The following is a 23543-nucleotide window of genomic DNA, read 5'->3' on the forward strand; positions in this document are numbered from 1 at the left end:
ACAGGCATCTTAACTGCTCCCACTGTATACTTTTAAAACCATCCATTATATCTAAGAAGTAATTTCTATTGCTTAGAATTGCAATTATGCTCCCAGTCCTCTGGCTCACTGCAAACTCACCAGACTTCACTCCAAGAGGACTGAGAAAGCAGTAGCTTGGGCCTCAGAACAGTGAGTTGTTATCAGAAGCAAGCCTTTTCTTGCTGAGAAAATGTTATTTTGTAGCCTTCCAAATGAAGACTAAAGTTTTCATCTCTGCATTAAATGGCTGTAAGAAAACGCAAAGCCTACCAGTAAAAACAATTAGATCTGTGCCGTTCAGACTGTGGTCTATAAACTATTGCTATTTGGCTCCAGTTAAGGAGTTTGTACCATAAAGTCATGCTGCCGCGTCACTGAAGGATGCTATGTTGTCCAGCTGACATTTGTTTCATAGCAAGGCTTCTGGATGAAGGAAGCAGTGCATTGCATTACATTCTGAGCGAGTTCCTCCTCTTGTCTCAGTGAGCGCTTTGAGTAGCACTGCTATAGATGCTATTTCCACCTGATAAACTGCAGCGTGTCACAGGTTGGCGCTCACCAACAGTGACTACCGTGGGACTCAGGAGATCACTTCTTGCTAGAATGGTCAGAAAGTGCTTTGAAGAGGAGGCAGAGTCTGACATGGGCCCTGGAGGATGCCTGGGAGTTATCCAGGCTGAGAGTCGCTGCAGGAGAACTCCTGTGGGTTGAGAATGAAAGAATCAGTTCCAGGGAGTTAGAGATCAGGGTGTAACAGGAACCTTGAATCTGAGGAACGTGGAAGCTAGGAAAGAAGTGGTAAGTCAAACACCTGAAAAAGCAGATTGGGGCCAGCTCCTGAAAGTCATGGTCCAGATAGATACAGGAAGTTAGAGATCATGTTTGGAGGGAGAACGCTCAAAGCACTTAACACCAAAGGAATGGCCCTAAGGGTGTTTGGGAAGGTATGACAAGTGAATAGAAGGCGTGTGACCAAATCCATCTGTTTGCAGAATTCATTTGTATACGTATTGTGCTAGGAATACCCCTGTAAGGAAAGGCCAGTACCTTGGAGTTGCTGCTATCATCAGTCCAGCTGGTGGGAGCTTCTCAGTCAGTCCTAAGAAGAATTGGATGAGGCTGGAAGATGAGTTTGTTAGAGAAATGCCCATTTCATTCTTCTTATATTCTTTTAAATTGCCTTTCTCTTTTCCAAGGTGCTGATAGCTTATTGGACATCAGTTCTGAAGCTGACCAACAAGATCTTCTTGCTCTATTGCAAGCCAAAGTTGCTTCCCTTACCTTACACAATAAAGAATTACAAGATAAACTACAGGTAGGAAAACACTGCTACCACAGGCTGTTCTGTAGCTATTGGGGTTTTTTTTAGGGATAATGAGATGTATTTTGTTTTAAACATATACATGAATTTCTTCTTTTTTACATGTAGTTAGTTATAGGCATCCTATAGTTTTCAATTATTTGACTCTTGAATATTGTTCATTAACTCTTCCTATAAATCATATATAATCAATACATGGTATGATATTGTATATAATATATATAAATATATACATGTTGTATCTATATATATATATAGGCATTTGGTATATACCACAAAATATATATAAGTATACATGCACTATATATAAATATATATTGTGTATATGTGTGTATATAGATACAGATATGCGTTTGGTATAAGAGTTAACAGATTGCTCGCGACATCTACATCCCAAATTAGAGTGCCTGGGTTGGAAACCCTCCTCTGTTTCTGATCAAGCTTCCTGCTCATGTGCACCCTGGGAGGCAGCAGATGATGGCTCAAGTGTTTGGGTCAATGTCAAACGTGTGAGAGACTCGGATCAAGTTCCAGGTTCCTGGCCTTGGCCTGACCCAGCTACAATTGTTGTAGGCATCTGGGGAGTGAATCAGCAGATGGAAGTTCTTGCTATCTCTCTCTCTCTCTCTCTCTCTCTCTGCCATTCAAATAAAATAAATAAATATTTAAAAACTTATAGATATTTATATTTATATTTAAAAACTTATAGATATGTACAAGCCACATTTATATGAATTTTGCTTATTAGATATATAAGCAAATAGAGATATAAGCAAATATAGATATAAGCAAAATTCATGTAAATGTGCTTTGTGTATAAAAATATACAAAATTTGAAATATATGTGTATAATATTAGCTATTCATTTTGTGAGTTGATCATTTACTAGATTTCAGAACTTCATAAGAAATAGCTGTATTTAGGCCGATTGTCTCTTAGCAACTATAAGGATATGAGAACCAAAGGAAGTGGTTGGATCAGAAGTTATACAGACAAAACCATCCCAGTGTTTTTATTTTCCTAAAAACAGATTTTATTTATTTGAAAGGCAGAATAACAGAGAAAGAGGGAGAGACAGAGAGAGAGAGAGATCTTGCATCTGCTGGCTCACTCCTCAAATGGCCACAACATCCAGGGCTGGCCCAGGTCAAAGCCAGGGGCCTGGAACTCTGGGTCTCTATGTGGGTGCCAGCGGCCCAAGCATCTGGGCCATTTCAGCTGCTTTCCCAGGCACACTAGCAGGGAGCTGGGTGGGAAGCAGAGCAGCCAGGACTCAAGCTGGCACTCTGATACAGGATGCCCGTGTTGCAAGTGGCTGCTGAATCCGCAAGGCCAGCCCCAATTCCAGTGTTTCTAACGTGACACAAATACTTTGTGCTAATTAAGCAAAGAGTGAGCTTTGTGGTGTTTATCTGACTCGCGTGTCCCAGGCCATATTTTCTCCACGGTGCCAGGGTATACATGTAAACGGATCCAGCTGTGCTGCTTGTCCATGCCTGCGTTTCAGATTTGTTGCACTACTTCCAGTTACAAGCTTGCCTCACCACATGTTCAGTGCCATTTAATTCTTGCTTTCCCACCCCAGGCCAAATCACCCAAGGAGGCAGAAGCCGACCTCAGCTTTGACTCTTACCACTCCACCCAGACTGACTTGCCACCATCTCTGAGCAAACCCAGCGAAGCCTGTCCCCCAGAATCCAAATCATCTCCATCTGTCTTAACAGATCTCTTGGGCAAATCGACTGCTGACAGCGATGTCAGAATTCAGCAACTCCAAGAGGTTTTGCAAGACTTGCAGAAGAAATTGGAGAGCTCTGAAGCTGAGAGGAAACAGCTGCAAGCCGAACTCCAGTCCCGAAGGCCCGACCCTGTGGGCTTGAACAACACAGAGATTTCAGAGAACGGCTCTGACCTCAGCCAGAAACTTAAAGAAACTCAGAGCAAGTATGAGGAGGCCATGAAGGAAGTCCTTAGTGTGCAGAAGCAGATGAAACTGGGCCTCGTCTCGCCCGAACACGCGGAGAGCTATTCCCATCTCCGTGAGCTGAGGGTCACAGAGGAGGAGCTGGACGTGCTGAAGCAGGATCTGCAGAAGGCATTAGAGGAAAGTGAGAGAAATAAAGAGAAAGTGAGAGAGTTGGAGGAGAAACTTACAGAGAAGGAGAAGAGCACCGTGACTAAGCCGCCTGGGGAAGAGTACGAGGAGATGAAACGCTCCTATTGCTCTGTTATTGAGAATATGAATAAGGAGAAAGCGTTTTTGTTTGAGAAATACCAGGAGGCTCAAGAAGAAATTACGAAATTGAAAGACACGCTGCAAAGTCAGATGACACAGGAAGCCAGTGATGAAGCTGAGGACATGAGAGAGGCCATGAACCGGATGATCGATGAACTCAATAAGCAGGTGAGTGAGCTGTCGCAGCTGTACAAGGAAGCGCAGGCCGAGCTGGAGGATTACCGGAAGAGGAAGTCCCTGGTGGACGTAACAGCCGAATACATCCCTAAAGCAGAGCACGAGAAACTGATGCACGTGACGAACGCGTCCAGGGCTAAAGCAGAAGAGGCACTTAACGAAATGAAGTCTCAGTATTCCAAAGTGTTGAACGAGCTGAGCCAGCTCAAGCAGCTGGTAGATGCGCAGAAAGAGAACTCTGTCTCTATCGCAGAACACCTGCAAGTGATAACCACGCTGCGGACCTCTGCGAAAGAGATGGAAGAAAAAATCGGCAGCCTTAAGGAGCACCTTGCAAGCAAGGAGGGGGAAGTGGCAAAGCTGGAGAAGCAACTCCTGGAAGAGAAAGCTGCTATGACTGATGCAATGGTACCCAGGTCTTCCTATGAAAAGCTGCAGTCATCCTTGGAGAGCGAAGTGAGTGTGTTGACATCCAAGTTAAAGGAGTCGCTAAAAGAGAAAGAGAAGGTCCATTTGGAGGTGGCCCAGATCAGAAGTGAGGTCTCCCAAGTGAAAAGGGAGAAGGAAAATATTCAGAGCCTCTTGAAATCCAAAGAGCAGGAAGTAAATGAACTTCTGCACAAATTCCAGCATGCTCAGGAAGAACTGGCGGACATGAAAAGGTACTCTGAGAGCTCTTCAAAACTGGAGGAAGATAAAGATAAAAAGGTTGGTGAAATTCTCTTGCTGTTAGATTTCCGGCAGTGTGCTCTGAACCTTCGCCCTTTACTGTGGTAGACATTTGTGGTGTGAGCACTAGCATGTTGTAGATACTCAGAGGCTCTATACCTGACTGTCAGTGTTCCCAAAGCCGCAGAAAGAACGGTGTGCTGGATATTTATTTTAAAAATATAAACAGTCTCCTGCCACTTCCCCTTGTACCTAGGCCTCTGTGTCCTTTAAAAATCATTCTACCAGAAGTCTTGTTGGTGTTGGAGATCAGAAGTGAACTTGCAGACGGGAAAGTGTTTGTGACCCATCTAGAATCAGCTCCTCCCTTTGAATCCAGAACAGAATCCTTCATTCTATGGAAACCCAAATACTTCTAGACTTAATTCTGCTTCCCTAAGCTCCATGAGGCTTGCCCCACCCCAAGTCAGCATTAAAACTCCCCCCCTGCCTCCCCCCATTTTCAAAGGTGCATGGGAAGGGAGGTGAGAGGTGTGGGGAGCATGTATTTGGAGATGGCACAGGCAGGGGAAGGAGGGACACAAGGGGAAGGGTGGATGGTTCTGCACTGGAATCCGCCCTGCATCTGTGGACCCCTGTGCCAGAGGCTCTCAGTGCCATTCATTAGAACACTCTTGTCTTAAATGAATGAGTATTTCAAAAAGAGCTTCAGAAGCCAGTAGGGATAGGAGGTTTGGAAGTGGGGGCGGGAGTGAGGTGGATGGTTGCATTCTCTTTCTTTTTTCTAAGATTAATTTAATTAGTATCTGAAAGGCAGCATGACAAAGAGAAGGAGAAAAAGAGAGACAGAGAATTATCTTCCATCCCTGGTTTATTTCCTCAAATGACTGCAATGGCCAGGGCTGGGCCAGGCTGAAGCCAGGAGCCAGGCACTCCATTTGAGTCTCCTACGTGGGTTGCAGGGCCCCAACACTTAGGCCATCATCTGCTGCCTTCCCTCATGCATTGGCAGGAAGCTAGATGGGAAGAGAAGCAGCCAGGTCTCAAACCAACACTGTGAGTGTCAACACCGACCCCTGTTGTGTTCCCTTTGTCTAGAGATATCAAGGTTTCCAGAACTTATTCCTGATTACCTATGTCCGCATTATTGGGCAAGACATAGCTATCTTCAAATAAAGAATGTGTGAGGCTTTTTTAACCACACCCCTTTAAAGCGTAAAAGAAGGAAATCAGCCTCACAGCTTTTGTTACATTCATGCAAATCAAAATACAATATATAATTTAGGAGCCTTTATCTGAACCTAATGGATGTAGAAGAGTTTGTTGGTTTGCTTGATATCTGTCTCTTACAGGTTTTCTCTAAAAAGTCAAAAGTGGGGAGCAGGTGTTTAGCCTACTGGTTACGCGTCCCACGTCAGAGTACCTCAGTTCGATTCCCAACTGCAGCCCCTGACTCCAGATTCTTGCTAAGGCAGACCATGGGATGCAGCAGTGATGGCTCGAGTAATTTGGTTCCTGCCACCTACATGAGAGACACAGATGGAGTTCCCAGCTGCCGACCCCAGCCCCAAATAAAAACTTAAAATATTGAGCACAAAAGAAATCACTCCAAAGTTTCAGATCCCAGGGGCCACTATAGAAGACCATGTTCGAAGCTTAGAAATAGCTGGAATTTTGCTTCCGCAGACATAATATTGTCTACTGATACAGGTTTCCTTATTCACTAGATCAATGAGATGGCGAAGGAAGTCACCAAGTTGAAGGAGGCCCTGAACAGCCTCTCGCAGCTCTCCTACTCAACAAGCTCGTCCAAAAGACAGAGTCAGCAGCTGGAAGCGCTACAGCACCAGGTCAAACAGCTACAGAACCAGCTGGCTGTGAGTGGTGTTGCTTCTGCTGCCTGGTTTGGGGTGGAGGGCAAGGCAGGTCACGTGCCACTCGGCTGGGAGGGCAAGATGACGTGAACACAAAGATTCCCAGACTGAAGGCATGTCGTACTTACGTGGGCAGTTGGCTGAGGACGTCAGTGAGGGCAGAAGAGGGAGCTGCTGGTGGAATGCCCAGCCTTACCTTCAGTGCGACGGGTCCTGTGTATCTCTGGGGAAAGGAATCAGCAGGACAGGGGACAAGGCTGCTGCTTCTCTCACCCACCAGCTTTTCCCCTTTATTTTTTCTGCACCTGTGTTCCCCAAGTCGTGCAGCAGCTAAACTTTTTTTTTCTGGGGCCACAGTCTCTGGTAGCTGCGTATCTATGTATTTGAACTCTAGGCCTCACCTTAGTTCACCCAGGAAGGCTCCTTCATGTCTGAATTGGTTTCCTATGACTTTGTAGCAAGTCACTGCCAATTTAGTATAAAACAATGGCAATTTATTGTCTTATAATTCTGAAATTCAGAGATCTGAAATCAGTTTCGCTGAAGTCGAAGTGTTGATAAGGCTATTTCCTCATGGAGGCCCTAGGGGAGATACACTTCCTTGACAAGTTAACAGCTTGTAGGGGCCACTTGAATTACTTGGCTTATGGCCCCTTCCTCTGCCTTCTGTCTTCTCCTCTCCTTCTGCCTTCCTCTTAAAAGGACCCCTATGATTACATCTAAAGCCATCTAGATTATGCATTATAATCAAGATTCCATCTCAAAAGCCTTAATTACATTTGCAGAATCCCTTTTCCCATGTAAAGGTGACATTCCCAGGTATGGTGATAAGGAGGTAGGCATTTCTGGAGGGCCATTATTTAGCCTACCACAACATCTGTTATGTTTAGTTTACAAGACATGCTACTTTTGCCACATGAAATCAAGGGTTCATCTGTCCTGAACTGTCAATTCCATTACAAACAAACCACGGATTACATGATGTCTTTAGTATAAATGTAATACTAATGAATTCAGGTTTCTGCAGTGTTCGTGGCAATACTAGCTCTCTAGTGATAATAGTTCTAAGCAGCGGTAGAGTAATCAGAGGAGGAGATGATGTTTCTTACTGTGTTCTGTATGTTATTCTCTTGATAAAAGTGTTATTGCAGACCTGTAGATGACATGCTAAGGGTTTCATAATTCTTACAATTATTCAGCATGTATTTGTTGCGCTCCTAGTTTGTATCAGTATTGTACATGGTGCTGATAAAAATGAGTAAAACATAACCCTTTCCCTCATGGAATTTCCAGTCAATAGTTAAGTAAATATGGCAAGCTCCATTGACAAAGACATGGCCTGCGAAATGTAGTCATGCAGAGGAAATGTCTACTCAGACTGGGAGAGCCATGAGACACTTCCTACAAGAAGTGGGAAGCTGAGCAAGTTGAGCAGCTGAGAAGCCAAGGTGTTACAGGGATCATTAATGCAGATATTAAGTCAACTAAATGCTAACAAAATCAGGGATGGAAAAGAAGACAGTGTCGGAAGATAGAGTCATAAATAATTGAGTAGGATTTGCAGAAAGGTAGGGAGGAGATAACAAAAAGAGAGATACCAAGTATATCTTTTTATTGCATGAATTTCAAAGCCCTGAGTTTTCAAAGGTTGTCCTTCAAAAGGAAGGAAGTGAAAAGGAAGTTACTGATGGAACTTTTTGAAGTAACACATACATGATAGTCTCAGTTTCCATGATTAGGAGGAAAAACCTCTTCAAATGAGAACAATTCAGAACTGAGAGAAATTGGAGTCATTGCCCAACAAGGATTCCAACAACTGTAAAGAATCACTTGAGATTGGGGTCTTCACCCTGTTTCCTTCCAGTACCCTGACAGCTACATATGTGAGCTCTCTAGGGGATTATAGGACACTGCTTATGTAGTGGGTGGTGACCAGCAGCTCCCTTAAAAAGAGAACTTTTTTCAAGAATTTAATCACAATCACTAAATAAGTTAATTAAAATTTGGACATTATAGAAAAAGATGAAGCATACGGAACACTCTAAAAAGTTCCCATAAATGATTGAACTCATGAATGTACTTCCAGAGTTGACCCGAGGTGAAACAGATAGATTTTTTTTCCCCTAAGAATACTGGTTAGTATTCAGAAACTCACAGACCAGTGGGCCTACAGCCATTTTAGAAATTTCATATTCTAGCATGTAGTTGGGGAGTCACATAAGTAGCAGTTGATGGCTTTCTCAAATATTTCTTTTTTTTTTTTGTACATTAAAGATCTCTGAAGCTCATTGATAATATCCAATTGTCTCTTCCTAGGAATGCAAGAAACAACATCAGGAGGTCATATCAGTCTACAGAATGCACCTTCTGTATGCTGTACAGGTATGAAAATTCCACACAGAGTATCTGGACAGCCTAGCTGTCAAAGCTTCCATCACTAAGCCAGTAGAATGAATAAGAGTTAGAAGAGACCCCTTTTCAGTTTCTTTTCTTTTTGAAGGTTTTTATTTAATGAATACAAATTTTCATATGTACAGCTTTTAGGGATATAGTGTTTCTTCCCCCCATACCCGCCCTCCCATCTGCACTTCCATCCCACCTCCCACTCCCTCTCCCGTTCCATTTTCCATTAAGATTTGTTTTTAATTGACTTTATATACAGAAGACCAACTGTTTACTAAGGAGAGATTTCAACTATTTGCACCCACACAGACACACAAAGTATAAAGTACAGTTTGAAGACTAGTTTTACCATTAATTCTCATAGTACAACTCATTAAGGACAGAGGTCCTACATGGGGAGCAGGTGCACAGTGACTCCTATTGTTGATTTAACAATTGACACTCAGTGATCACCCGAGGCTTTTGACCTGAGCTGCCAAGGCTATGAAAGCCGTTTGAGTTCACAAACTCTGTTGCTTTTTAGACAGGGCCATATGCAAATTGGAAGTTCCCTCCTCCCTTCAGAGAAAAGTACATCCTTCGATGGCCCCTTCTTTCCACTGGGGTCTCACTCACAGCGATCCTTCATGCAGAACCATTTTTGCCACTATGTCTTGCCTTTCCATGCCTGAAATGAGGAGACTCCTTTTCACTGGAGCGTTCTTCAGTGCCTTTGCTGTGCTTTGGAGTTTGTGGCGGGAGCACTGTGCCCAGTACACTGGGATAGCCTCACCATTTACTGAGAAATGAAGGAAGATGGGCCATGCTGATACTCCTGTCTCCCAGCACTGCCTTCCTTCTTTGACTGCTGGTTTTCTGGCTGGTGGGGCCCACATTTGCAACTGAGATCCCAGCTATACTACCAAGGCCTTTGACAGACCCAGCTTCATCATCCACCAGATAGATAAGAGCAGAGCTCTCTCTGGAGCCCAGTGCTTCATGGAAACGTGGGTATAGACAGGGCTGACATTCCTCTGCAATATGGGAGAAGCAGCCAAGGGCTTCATTCCAACTGGCCGTTGATTCTCCAGGCAGAAAGTGCTGTGACTTAATATAGGTTCTGATGAGTGTCTTTTGTTTGCATTTCCTAGGGTCAGATGGATGAAGATGTCCAGAAAGTCCTGAAGCAAATTCTTACCATGTGTAAAAACCAGTCCCCGAAGAAGTAAAGTGAATTCCTTGGCAGGACACTGGCCCCTTGTTGTCCATCCTTGTGTTTGATCTGGAGTTGTTGGCAACCACTGCCATTGTTCTAGTTGTGGTATGCACTGGGACCCAGCATAGCTTCTTCCCTTCCTGAGAGGGTTCTGAGAATTGGTTTCAGAGGACTGCCCTCCTCAGAACTGCACAGAGATTTCAAACCAGCAGGGGTGGAAGTTCCTGTCATCCCTTTGGATTCCAGAGCTAGGATCAGCCACGCCCAGAGGTCTGGTCCCGATGCTGGCAGGTGGCACCCTCCTCGGTGGTTTCATCATCCCCAGGGATGTGCTGAGGCCTCCATGCAGTGAATGCTGCTTCAGTTCCTACACTCAGCCTGTGCCATTCGGCACAAGAGAACTCTTTTTGCCTTTGCTTCCAATCCCAAAACGTGATTTAATTTCTAACCAAATGGCACTAGTTGTGAAGTGCATGTTTAATATCCTTTATCTTGACAGCCTGTGGATTTAAAAGCTCTGATACCATCTGCACCCTGCCTCCATCTGCCTTACCTATCTCAACACCTTGCTTATCGGTCTCATGCTTTGATAAGCACTATTAACTGAAGTATGAACTTTGAAAAGAAATGCAAAATGTCCTTAAAAATTTTAAGTGAATCGTTGACATATTGCAAATTTTCTATGCAAACTTGCCTCCTTCTGTTATTTGTGAACCTCAGGAAATCCGAGCATTTGTGTTTTCAACAAGGGACAGTAAACTGTGTGTTTACAGCCAAAAGAAATGCCTCATAAAAATTCTTAACCTCAATTTTTAAGAAGTGTTTTTTTCTTCTCTATAATATTTTTATTGGCTCTTAAAGATGTTTTCATATCTAAACCCCGAAAGTGAAATTACATTAGATTGTATTAACAGAATATTTTTTAGGTAACCATGCTTACGACTTTATAAAAATAGAACTGTTTTCAGCTACAGCAAAAGGTAGTTATGTAGCCCAAACTTAATAGGAGCTGCCCCAGTACCCCCAGGACTTCCTGCCATTGTGTCCCCAGAACTGTTGTGTATTTCTGAAGATAGTATATCCCCTTTTTTTACCCATTGAAGTTGTTTGAATGCCCCAACTCTACAAGCACCCATAAGTTATTTCTGGAAGGATTGTTAGTACCAATCAGTAATTCAACTTTGAAGCTAAAAACCCTGAAATGGTAACATTATGGTGCATAACGTGGGTATTGGGTAGGGGGGAGAATTTCTGTTCAGTTTACTTTCAGGTGAAAAAAATGTTTCTAACTTGCTTGCAGCTTCTCTTAGGGCATCAAGCTTATTGAGGAGATAAACAGAATGCAGACCTCCTCAAAGTGTGGAGCAAAAAGTGAGGGCCTGCTTAGAAAGGGCCCGCGTCCCTTCGGGCTGCCCAGGCTCTGAGGGCACGCTCGGCTGTACTGTCTGATTTGTTCATCTGTATTGGATGAGGACCAATGACAGCAAAACAAAAATGGCTTTGAAACTTGCTGTTACTTTTCTTAAGTTGTTTAATTATGGTTAAGCAATTTGAAAAACGCTCCAAAGAAATGTGAAAGGACTTTGTCACAGCACTTAAGAAAATATAAAAGAGCATTCCCCGACAGCCCCCGCACAGAAATGCTGCAGAGTATAAAACTTGAGACATTTTGTAGGATGCCTGACAAAGTGTAGCCTTTTATCTTGTTTCAGGATACATATTTATTACAAGTACTCTGGTTAAATATTGAAAAGTTATATGCTGTAGTTTAGCTTTTTGTCTTTGTACTTTACAGAAGTTATTGCAGAAAATAAACTCGTTTCATTTTGCATCTCTGCTGTTGATTTTTTGGTGTGTTCATAAGCATATCTGTGGCTTCTGAAAACCAGTTCAATAGCATTTCATTGTGATGGGTTTTTTATGTTTGACTGTTTTCATCTATTTGAAAGGCAGAGTGATGGGGGTGGGTGAGGGGAGAGAAAGAAAGGGAAAGGAGTATTGGGATCTTCCATCCTCTGGTTCACTCCCCAAATACCTACAACAGCCAGGGCTGGGTCATGCCAAAACTCCATCCAGGTCTTCCACTTGGTGGCCAGGGGCCCAAGGACTTGAGATTTCATATGCTGCCTCCTAGGATGTATTAGGAAGAAGTTGGATGGGAAGCTGACTAGCTACATCTCATTCCTTTTAACTGCTACAAGGTACTTCATCATATGATTGTGCTCAATTTTATTGAACTATTTCCTCATGGATGGGCATTTAATCTCCTAGTGTTTTATAGCTGCAAAAATAAGATGGGGCAGGCATGGTGGAGCAGCAAGTTAAGCCACCTCTTCCAACAACTGCATCCCATATCAGAGTGCTGACTTGGGTCTGGGCTACTCTGCTTCTGATCCAGCTGCCTGCTAATGAGCCTTGAAAGCAGCAGTTGAAGGCTTGAGTACTTAAGTTCCTGCCACCCACATGGGAGACCTGGAGGGAATTCCTGGTTCCTGGTTTTGGTGTGGCCCAGCCTCAGCTGCTGGAGCTATCTGGGAATGAAGCTAGCAGATAGTAGATATCTATCTCTCCTTCTTTCTCTCTCTGTCTTCAAAATAAAAAAATTTTTTTTCAATGATGCAATAATTCTCCTGTATATAAATGGCCTTACACACACGTGAGGAGTCTTTGGATAATTTTCAAATTGTCCATTTTTCACATTAGCAACTATCATGATACAGGCAGTAAAAAAAAAAAATTATCATCATATTAGGTGAGAAAGAATGGACTTTTTCTTCATGGTGGTTGAAGTAAGAGCAGCAGTTCTCCTTACATAAACTTTGTTAAGACGGGCCTCAAAGCCCTTAATAATTAAAGCCACCCACCTTAAGATAAACACATGATGTACTGTGTGGGGAAAATGCTCCTGGAAGATGCTGAAGCGCCACTTTTTGCAAGGTGGGATGACTCTGGACTGTCAGGTGCTGAGAGCAGCAGAAACAGCATCCCTGAAGTTGAGGGCGCAGCTTTCAGAGCACAGTTGAAAGGTAGACTGCAAGGCCAAGAGAAGCTGGAATATAGCAGGCCAAGGAACAAGGACAGCCGCAGGGTAGAATGCCTGCTCCCCAGCCCAGGGCAGAGAGCTGCCAGGCATTCTGGGAATGTGGCACCTTTGAAGACCGATCAGAGCAAGAACTCAACTGTGGTGGTCACCATAAGTGGCCATAGGAGCCGATGGAGGGACCAAGATGGATTCATTCCATTGTGCGGAAAGGCTCTCTGCTGAGGAGTAAAGCAGAGATGGAGGTGAGCAGGAAGGAGGAAAAGAGACATTTGTGCACGTTGATTATAAACCAGGCCCTAGAATGGGAAGGAGAAGCATATTCAAACAATGTGACTGGATATACCAGAGCATTGAATGGAGGGTGTGGAAGAGAGAAGGGAGCAGGACTCAGACAAATGATACAAATCTCTGACAGCCAGGAGATGGATGAGTGGGGCGGGCTCCCGTGTGTCACCTCCAGATATTGTAAAGCCACACATTTAAGTCAGGTTAAATACACTGCTGGCTGAGATACTCCCCCCAGATGCCCATGTCCTGATCCCCAGAACTTGTGAATGTGTGACATGGCAAAGGGCAGTCAAGGTTGCCGGTCAGCTGATCTTATAGAGGACCCCAGGTTATCCAGACAGACCCAGTGTAACAAGAGGAGCTTGTGAAAGTGGAAGGAGAATCAGAGACTGGAAGATGCTGAACAGCTGGCCCAGAGAGACCAGAATGCATGCAAGTCACCTCTAGAAGCTGGAAAAGGCAAGAAAACAAATTTTCCTTTAGTCTCCAGAAGGCTCCATCCTTGCTGACATTTGTCTTCAACCCAGTGACACCCATTTCAAACTTCTGACTCCCTGGGATTTTGTTAACAATAAATCTATGCATTTTTTTTTCAGATTTATTTTATTTATTTCAAAGAGTTACAGGGGGAGAGGTAGAGACATTGAGAGAGAGGGAGAGAGAGCTTCCATCTGCTGGTTCACTCCCCAGATGGCTGCGATGGCCGGAGCTGAGCCCATCTGAAGCCAAGAGCCAGGAGCTTCTGGGTCTCCCACGTGGGTGCAAGGGCCTAAGGACTTGAGCTATCCTTCACTGTTTTCCCAGGTGTATTAGTAGGGAGCTGGATCGGAAGTGGAACAGCTGGGACTCGAACCAGCGCCCATATGGGATGCTGGCGCTGCAGGCCAGGACTTTAACCCACTGTGCCACAGCACCGGCCCTGATCTATGCATTTTTGAGTCACTAAGTGTGTGGAGAGTTGTTAAAGCAATAATAGGAAATGGATACACAGGACAGAATCTCTACTGATGGAGAAATCCTAAAGATGATTCATAGTTTACTGGATGTTGAACACTGACTGTATGTGCTAGGCATGGTGCTGAATAGCAACAGCCTGAAGTGGTAGCAGGTGGTCAAACTATGCCTACCACTTAGCAGTACTCAGTATTCACTGTGTGGGGAGATGGACTTTTAGATGGCTGGGCTGCCTGTGAGGTCCTGCATGACCTGATGCCCTACTACTTTATTGACCCATTCTTCTTTCAGTCTCCTCCCCATTTTTATTGTCCCATTACTGTTCTAGGCCTCATTAATTTTGGTCCTCAGGACCTTTGCATATGCTGTTAGCATCTTAGACTACTGTCATAAATATTTGCATGATTTGCTGCCTCATTTTCTTGAGATCTCTGCTCAGTGCCATCTTGTAGAAGAAGCCTTCCCCCATGACCACATCTTTTTCCAGATCCCTTACCTGGCCTTATTTTTCTCCATGCCATTTATCATATCCACATAGGTAGTTCACCTGGCTGAGGGTGTGCGTTCTGCAATCCAGCCACCCTTGGTTCCAAGAGCTGTCCTCTAGAGTACAGAGTCTCAGCCTGGCTGGAAGAAAAGGCATTTTCCTAACTCCACATCACTGTTGCCCACACCCTACACCAGGTGCCTGACTAACTTGCAAAGGCATCCTGTTTACCAGCAGCTGTTTCTCTTCATCCAGTGGAAGAAAAATCTCAGGACGGCAAAATCCTAGTTTCTTTTTTCACCTTTACTTCCATAATGCTCACAGGAGCCCCGAGCACAAGGTAGGCATTGCATGGGTATTGTTTGGGTAGATGAACAGAAGCAGGGGGAGTGCTGAGACATCTGCAAGCCAACAGACTGTGCCTATTCGGCATGGTGTCAGGATGAGACTATGGACAGTGCCCCGTGGGAGCTCAGAAACAAGGCATCAAGCCCCGACGTGTGAGGTATATATGTAAGTATTCCAAATGTAAGTTTATTGGGATTTTCTTTTCTTAAATTCCACAGTTCCTGGGCTGGGAATAGTTTGAAGACAATCACGTTTGATCTGTGGTGGTAAGGGTCTAGAAGTGCCCCGAATACATGCTTCCTCTGTGTGGTGTCTACAATAGCACGTCAGGGTAAGGGAAGGAGTGTGAGTGAAGGTTTGTGAAAGCACTCTTCAGCGGCCGATGCTGGGATGCAGTGGGCTAAGCCTCTACCTGCAGCGCCGGCATCCCATATGGGCGCCGCTGGTTCCAGTCCTGGCTGCTCCACTTCCAATCCAGCTCTCTGCTATGGCCTGGGAAAGCAGTAGAAGATGGCCCAAGTCCTTAGGCCCCTGCACTTACGTGCGAGACCCACAAGAAGCCCCTGGCTCCTGGCTTCAGATCAGCCCAGCTCCGGCCATTGCGGGCAGTGAACCAGCGGATGAAGAACTCTGTCTCTCTCTCTCTCTTTGTAATTCTACTTGAATAAATAAATCAATCTTAAAAAAAAATCACTATGCAGCCAGATAAGTGGCATTCCATTCCAGAGTTAGTGAAAATTCTGAAGTGCATATACTAAAACTAAAGTTTATATTCAGGCCACAAAGTTAAGATGGCAAAGGGAAGAAAAGGTATCACACAAGGTAGGTCTTCCAAGTTCTTTAATTTGATTTGTAGCTTTTACAGATGAGGTCAGCATGCTCCTGGTAAGAGCTAATTAAATGGAAGCAAAAGAAAAATTGTTGGCTTTAGAAATGGGAGTTCAAGGCCGGCGCCATGGTTCAATAGACTAATCCTCTGCCTTGCGGCGCTGGCACACTGGGTTCTAGTCCCAGTCGGGGCGCCGGATTCTGTCCCAGTTGCCCCTCTTCCAGGCCAGCTCTCTGCTATGGCCAGGGAGTGCAGTGGAGGATGGCCCAAGTGCTTGGGCCCTGCACCCGCATGAGAGACCAGGAGAAGCACTGGCTCCTGGCTTCAGATCAGCGCAATGCGCCAGCCGCAGCACGCCGGCCGCAGCGGCCATTGGAGGGTGAACCAACGACAAAGGAAGACCTTTGTCTCTCTCTCTCTCTCACTGTCCACTCTGCGTGTCAAAAATTAAAAAAAAAAAAATGGGAGTTCAAGGCCTATTCTGGCACTGTACCTCCTTTTATCATGACCAGCAAAAAAGCCAAGTGTTTAGAAAAGAGAAGTTACTTTCCATACACTTAGAAATAACCTCACAGTCATTTCCTAAAGTGATGAAATACAAAAACTTTTCAACTTAACAAGCGGTCAAGGAAGTGTTAGAGAACGGGAAACAGCTTCTTCCTTTGTATCGCCATATATGTTAAATACTGTACGAAGAGCCACAAAAATTCAGTTGACTCTCGCAGAATCCTGGAACTGGAAGGGACCATAGAAGCAAGTATGAATTTGCTCACTATGTAGGCAAGAAAACTGGGATCCGAGCTTCCCAGAGTCAAAACACAACAACAACAACAATAAAGCCAGAATCTTGCTGACTTGAAACCAAGTTCATTGCTCTTCCCAGTTTTCATTCCATGTTGAGGGGAAACAGAATAAACACTAGGACCTGTCCAAAATTTTGACTTAGAAGCTTGAGGGTACAGATTTCAACCTCGAGTTAATACCATCCAGGTTTTACTTAAGACACACTCAAGTGAACTCATTTAAACAACCCCTCCAACCTAACTCCAGAGAGGATTTCTCAGCAGTCTTGGGTCAACGGTGACTCAATTTCCACTCTGGAGGGGGACAGAACGAGTACCAAACGCAAAATCCATCTTTTCAGGTCTAAGTAAATCCTTCCTTCACTTTCTACCTAGCCTGCTCTTTCTTGAAAGAGCAACTTGACCCGTCACCGGCCGAGTCCATTGTTGGCCCCATAACACCATTCAGACGCCAGAATGCCAGGGCCGGCGCTGTTCCTTTGGGCGTTAGCCAGGACCACCTGTGCGCCCATGTGTCCCTCGGGCCACTGAAGGATTTTAGACTATATGGCGGCATAATTCAGGGTTTAGTGGTGTTTGCCAAATGTACCCTTCCACCTGGAAAGCCGTCTCTGAAATGCTAACCATCGGCACATCTAGTGGCCCACTTCTTCGGCTACTCATCCCCTGCACTGCGCTTTCCTAACCATGCCTGGCTCCAGTCTCACCGGGACAGGCAACTCACACGGCGCCCGCACAGTTTCCTCTTGGGTCGGGAGACCCAGAACATCCGGGAAGCTGCAGGGTGCGTGCTGGAGAGCGCGGGGCCCCGCTGGCGTGGGCAGGCGTCTCGCACCTTTCTCCAGGTAGGCTCGCGGAGCCCTGCGCTCCTTTGCATTCTTCCATGGGGTTTATCCTGTCTTCCTGCGTCTTCACCTCTATGAGAGCAACAACAGGAGACGATTCAGAGCCGGGACAAGACCGAGGCTGCGGGCGTCCCGCGAGCGAGGAGGGGAGAAAGCGCCTGGTGCAGTGGGAACAGCGGTCGGGTCGGGCCCCGCGGGCCAGGATTCCCCAAAGCCGGAAGTGCCCCGCGTCTCCATAGTTACAGGCGCGCGGCGTGCCGTTCCCATGGCAACCGCTTTGTTTCGCGGGCCTGAAGCCTGGCGGCGGACGCGGACGGACGGCTTCGCCGACAGTCTAGTTTCTGCTAGGCACCCAGCTGGCGCCCGGAACGAAATCTGCGGGGCCGGGACGCTGACACCGCCAGGGGGAGCGGAGCAGCCGGGCTCCGGGAGCCGAGAGGGCTAGTTCCGGGGTGTGGCTTCCCAGCCCTGGGCCAGGTAGGCCGCGCGACGCTGGCCGGCAGGTGCCCTTGCCCGCGACCGGGCTAGAGCCTTGAAGCTGGCCCGCGAGACCCAGACCCAGCCGTGGAAACTCGGGGCGAAGCTCGGCATGTAGCGTCGGGGCCCGTGACGATTTGTACTCCGGAGAGGGCCGGAGTTAGGTGTCCGAACCCAGGCCCAAGTGGAACCTCTTGAGAACAGGGTGTAGGAGTTTGAAATGTCGGAATTGCCGGGCTGGTCATAGTCTTGAAGGTAAAGATTAGAAAGAAAAATCAGTGAGTCTTCCCTTGTGGTTTTCGGAGACTGGGTGTTCAGGAGCCTGGGTTAGAGAGAGCTGCTTAGGGCTGCCATGGGAATGAGTGACACTCCGCAGAACGAGATGAGCGACTTGGTGGGTGTCCATGTTTAATAAATAATGCAGCATTCCATCTGCATTTGATTTTAGCCACAGGACTGGCCATGAGAGCGGAATCCTACACATAATTATAAACCACGTTCCTCACCGTGAATTGCAGCCACTTCCCCATCAGCAAACAAAATAGATGCGTGAGTCTTTAGGTCCTTACCCAGAACCCCCCAGTAAATACTTAGATGACCCGAGGGAAAAGGAAGAGTGTCCAATACAGTGACTTACGTCATTTGGTCCGGGGAGCTGGTTGCATTGCTTGGATCCATCTTACTCCCAGACCTGCGAAAATAATATGAGTTGACTAGCTGACCATAGTATTGATGATCCAGGAGCTGTAAGTGTGCTGCCTTTGAGAGGTAAAGAAGGCCAGAAGATTTCGGAAAAGTGATGTGTAATAGAAATTAGGAGAAAGAAATTTAACTTAGACACGGACTTTGGCGAATGTCCATTTCTGCTTTCCCGGCTTCTCCGTATGTTTCCTTGGGGATTCCTGGAGCAGCTTCAGGTTAATGTTAATAAACTGGCAAACTTCTAGGCTCTTTCCCCTAAGGCTGACCTCACACGTGGTTCTTGGTAGGAAGAAGATGCAAGCCTGCCCCATACGAATCCCAACTGTAAGCAATGACACCGACTGGGACTTCTGCTTCCATTTGTAAGTATCACAGAACTTTGATATCACACTCACTGCATCTTCCACTTAAGACTAGGAGAAATACGTGTACCCATGTAAGGTAGAAGAGAAAGTTCAGCTTTGCAATGTCTTTTAAAAAAAGATTTATTTATTTGTTTAAAAGTCACAGTTACAGAGAGAGGGAGACACAGAGAGATCTTCCATCTGCTGGTTCACTCCCCCAGATGGCCACAATTGCCAGGACTAGGCCAGGCTGAAGCCGGGAGCTTCTTCCAGGTCTCCCACATAGGTAGTAGGGGTCCAGGCCCTTGGGCCATCCTCCACTGCTTTTCCCAGGCTACTAGCAGGGAGTTGGATTGGAAGTGGAGCAGCCAGGACACAAATCAGTGCTCATATGGGATGTTGACATTACAGGAGGCAGCTTTACCTGCCATACCACACCACAGCACCGGCCCCTTGCAATGTCTTTTTAAAAAAGATTTATTTATTTGAAAGTTTTAGTTACAGGGAGAGGAGGAAGGGGAGGGAGGGGGAGAGAAGAAGACAAGGGAAGGGGAAGGGGGAAAGAGAGAGGGAGAACAGAGAGATCTGTCCACTGCTTCACTTCCCCAAATGGCTGCAATGGCCAGGGCTAGGCCAGGGAGAAATCAAGAGCTTCTTCTGGGTCTCCCACATGGGTGCAGGGGCTCAACCATTTGGGCCATCTTCCACTGTTTTCCCAGCACATCAGCAAGAACTAGATCAGAAATAGAGCAGCCAGGGGCTGGCGCTGTGGCGTAGTGGGTAAAGCCGCCATCCGTAACTGCCAGCATGCCATATGATCATCAGTTCAAGACCTGGCTGCTCCACTTCTGATCCAGCTCTCTGCTATGGCCTGAGAAAGCAGTAGAAGATGGCCCAAGTCCTTGGGCCCTGCACCCACATGGGAGACACGGAGGAAGCTCCTGGCTCCTGGCTTTGGATCATCTCAGTTCTGGCTGTTGTGGTCATTTGGGGAGTGAACCAGTGGATGGAAGACCTCTCTCTTCCTCTCTCTCTCTCTTTCTCTCTGTCTCTCCCACTGCCTCTCTGTAACTCTGCCTTTCAAATAAGTAAATAAATCTTTAAAAACAAAAAAGAAATGGAGCAGCCAGAACATGAACTGGAGCCCATATGGGATGCTGGCATTGCAAGCTATGCCACAATGGAAGCCCTTGCACTGTCTTTTAACAAAAAAGATTTATTTATTTATTTATTTATTTGAAATGCAGTTACTGAGAGGCAGAGAGAGAGAGAGGGAGGGAGGAGGGAGAGAGAGAGAGAAAGAAAGAGAGAGAGAGAAAGGTCTTCCATCCTCTGGTTCACTCCCCAGATGGCCACAGTGGCCAGAGCTGCGCCAATCCAAAGCCAGGAGCTTCTTCTGGGTATCCTAATGGGTGCAGGGGCCCAAGAACTTGAGCCATCCTCTACTGCTTTCCCAGGCCACAGCGGAGAGCTGGATCAAAGTGGAGCAACCGGGACTCAAACGGGCACCATTATGGGATGCTGGCACCACTGTAGGTGGTGGCTTTACCCACTATGCCACAGTGCTGGCCCCTGTTGTTGCTGTTAAGATCTTAGAATTTTATTTCATCTGAATTACTTCATTGATCTTTTCTGGTGATAGTAGGATATGGTTATTTCTTTTGGTATATCAAATTAATCCTTTTTACTTTATTTTTACCATTCCACTTAACCATTCACAATTATGTTCAGCATTGAAGCCAGAAATCTATATTGTATGTGAAAGGGGGTATATAGGCAAGTGTGTGTGTGTGTGTGTGTGTGTGTGTGTGTGTTGGAAGCTTGTAAAATATGTGAAAGAAGATGTGAAAGTCTAGCCTCAAAATGTTATCTCCCTTTCTCTTATTTCAGTGAATCTATTTTCTTTCCTGATTTGGGTCACATTTTAGTTTATTTATTTTTTAAAAGTTGCTAAGTAATCTGGCCCTTTCCAGTCAGCAGAACCACAGGATTGCATTTATTTTTTAAAAGATTTTATTTATTTATTTGAGAAGTAGAGTTACAGACAGAGAGGGAGAGGCAGAGAGAAAGGTCTTCCATCTGCTGGTTCACTCCCCAAATGGCCACAGCAGCCATAGCTGGGCCAATTGGAAGCCAGGAGCCTGGAGCTTCTTCTGAGACTCCCATGCTGGTGCAGGGACCCAAGGACTTGGGCCATCTTCTGCTGCTTTCCCAGGCTATAAGCAGAAAGCTGAAAAAGAAGAGGAGCAGCCAGAACTTGAACCGGTGCCCATATAGAATGCCAGAGCCACAGGTGGACGCTTAGCCTACCATGCCACAGTGCCAGCCCCGGGTCACCTTTTAGAATGTGAAGGATCTTTAAGACTTTCTAGTTTAACACTGTCATTTTGCAGATGACAACACCAGGTTAATCATAATAGCTACTGTTAAAGGAACACTTACTAAATGCCAGGCACTGTGCTAAGTGATGGATGAGTGTTGTCTCATTTAATTAATCCGACAACTTCATCAGGCAAGTATTCTTATGACCTCATTTTACAAAGCAGTAAACTAATAAATGATTCAGGTCGCAACAGAACTGCGGCTCTAATGCAGGGGGGTAGCTCACTGAATCTGTTTAATTTGAATGACCACATTAGTGGCCTCGAAGTTGAGCTTTGAAGGTGACACGTATCTACTGTCTACCTTCATTCCTTCCAGTTTAATTTAGAAAGCATGTCCCTATCCCCAAGTTGGAAGAGCTGTGTCCTTCAATTTTATCTTGTTTGATAATGCAAAGATCAGATCCTAATTCCATGCCCCTCGTGCCTGCAGGTCACAGCAAACCGAGTTCCCAGCATGCCAGCAAACAGAAGAGTTGTGTACCACTTGTGGGTCTGGAGAGAGTGAAGAAGACACAACAGCCCAGACGGAGGACATAGTCATTGACTGTATGTCTCTTCCCAAAGAGAAATTAGCACAGGCCCAGAAGAAAATAGTTCAGCTGATTAAGGAAAAAATGGTAAAACAACCAGAAAACGTCCTAGGTGTTTGTTTCCATTTAAAGACATGCCCATGATTAGGGAGCTCTGCCTTTGCTGAGAATGAATCATGTAAGATAGAGGAAGGGGTTATGTGCCTTCGGAAGGAGAGAAACAACAGCGTATGGTTGGGTTGCCAGCTCACCTTTCAGTTCCATCCATGGTTCAGTGGTTGTTCCTCATTGAAGTGTTTGTGCTCCTGGCTTTCAGCTAAAAATTATTGTGTATTTCCTGTTGCTGTTTGATTCCTTTAATTTTTTCTCTCTTTAAAAAAAAAAAAATTCCTAGAAGGCTTCAGGATATTGTCTCTTGAGTAGCAAGAAAGCCAAGACAGTGAGGCAGGAGGCTGAGAACAAGGAAAGCCAGGCTCAGGCCTGACAAGTCCATGGGTAACTGCCTGTGGTTATAGCGGAATATCAAGCAAGTAAAGGAGCAGGAACGGGCAGTAGCAGCAGAGGTAGGAAAGGCCAGGTATGCATTTCCAAGGGCAAGTCAAATTCTTGGGAACTAGGGTTTCAGAGCAAGTATATAAACAAGAGTATAAACAGGAGTATTCAAAATCCAGGATCCTGAGACAGCAAGTCATTGACTCCCATTAATAGAACACAGGCACCAGCCTTCTTCCAGACCATGATTTATCAACAGAGGAGTTAATAGAGTGATGATCTGGCCATTCTTGGTCAAGGGAAAAAAATGATTTTAAAGTACACATTTGAAAAAAGGTCTGCAGATGGCTCAGGAACGGCTGAGAGGCACCGCAGAGGCAAATGACCGGAAGCAGTATCTCTCTGGATGAGGATCTGTAAATTACCCAGAAAATTTGTGAAGAACAAGCATCCTGGCCTGGACCCATTAGAAATTCACAAATCCATACCAGGGGATTCCAATTCAATCCCATCAAGGTGGCATGTACCAATGCCATCTCACTAGTCCAAGTGATCAATTTCTGTTCACAATTGATCATAATGATAGGATTAAGAATCAAAGGGATCACATAAACAAGACTAGTGTCTGCAAATACTAACTGATAGAATAAAAAAGGGAGAGAACATGGGAAGAGAGATACACAGCAGACTCATAGAATAGCAGATGTCCTAAACAGCACTCTGGCCTCAGAATCAGCCCTTAAGGCATGCAGATCTGGCTGAAAAACCCATGAGAGTATTTCAGGCATGGAAAGCCAAGACACTCTGGCAAAAACAAAACAAAACAAAACAAAACAAAAACCTAAATGAAAGATCTCTGCGAGTGAGATCCCAGTGGAAAGAACAGGTCATCAAAGAAGGAAGTACCTTTCTCTGAAGGGAGGAGAGAACTTCCACTTTGACTACGACCTTGTCTAAATATGATCAGAGTTGGTGAACTCAAAAGGCTTCCATAGCCTTGGCAACTCATGACTAGAGCCTAGGGAGATTACTGACGCCATAAACAAGAGTGTCAAATTGTTAAGTCAACAACAGGAGTCACTGTGCACTTACTCCTCATGTAGGATCTCTGTCCTTAATGT

At 45.4% G+C, this 23543-nt stretch overlaps 2 protein-coding genes and 1 long non-coding RNA gene across 21 annotated transcripts in view; 2 read left to right on the forward strand and 1 right to left on the reverse strand.

Annotated features, from left to right (window-relative positions):
* RAI14 (retinoic acid induced 14) overlaps positions 1-11727 on the forward strand; it is a 194735-nt gene extending 183008 nt beyond the window's left edge. For all 12 annotated transcript variants that reach the window (XM_051853525.2, XM_051853526.2, XM_070056633.1 and 9 more), the window contains 5 exons: positions 1218-1336; positions 2928-4463; positions 6152-6301; positions 8615-8680; positions 9832-11727. In XM_051853525.2, the coding sequence (XP_051709485.2) occupies positions 1218-1336; positions 2928-4463; positions 6152-6301; positions 8615-8680; positions 9832-9909 (1949 nt within the window). In that variant the 3' untranslated portion in view covers positions 9910-11727. The remainder of the gene's footprint in view (positions 1-1217; positions 1337-2927; positions 4464-6151; positions 6302-8614; positions 8681-9831) is intronic.
* A 4112-nt stretch (positions 11728-15839) lies between these two features.
* LOC127492753 (uncharacterized) lies at positions 15840-17620 on the reverse strand. The gene is made up of 2 exons (XR_007922480.2): positions 17484-17620; positions 15840-15908 (listed from the first exon to the last, which is right to left on the reverse strand). It is a non-coding gene; the product is annotated as an uncharacterized lncRNA (long non-coding RNA).
* The window catches only part of TTC23L (tetratricopeptide repeat domain 23 like), a 63167-nt gene continuing 55507 nt past the window's right edge, over positions 15884-23543 (forward strand). For 5 of the 8 annotated variants that reach the window (XR_011381998.1, XR_011381999.1, XM_051853533.2 and 2 more), the window contains exons 1-3: positions 15884-17493; positions 18960-19034; positions 21831-22017. Coding sequence is in view for 4 of the 8 variants with exons in the window: in XM_051853533.2 (XP_051709493.2) it covers positions 17336-17493; positions 18960-19034; positions 21831-22017 (420 nt within the window). In the remaining 4 variants the exon portion in view is untranslated. Of the gene's footprint in view, positions 17494-17784; positions 18226-18959; positions 19035-21830; positions 22018-23543 lie in introns of those variants that run through there. The other 3 variants (XR_011382001.1, XM_070056638.1, XR_011382000.1) reach the window with 2 other exon arrangements.

The sequence above is a fragment of the Oryctolagus cuniculus genome, chromosome 14 (assembly GCF_964237555.1).
Source record: "Oryctolagus cuniculus chromosome 14, mOryCun1.1, whole genome shotgun sequence".
Lineage (NCBI taxonomy): Eukaryota > Metazoa > Chordata > Mammalia > Lagomorpha > Leporidae > Oryctolagus > Oryctolagus cuniculus.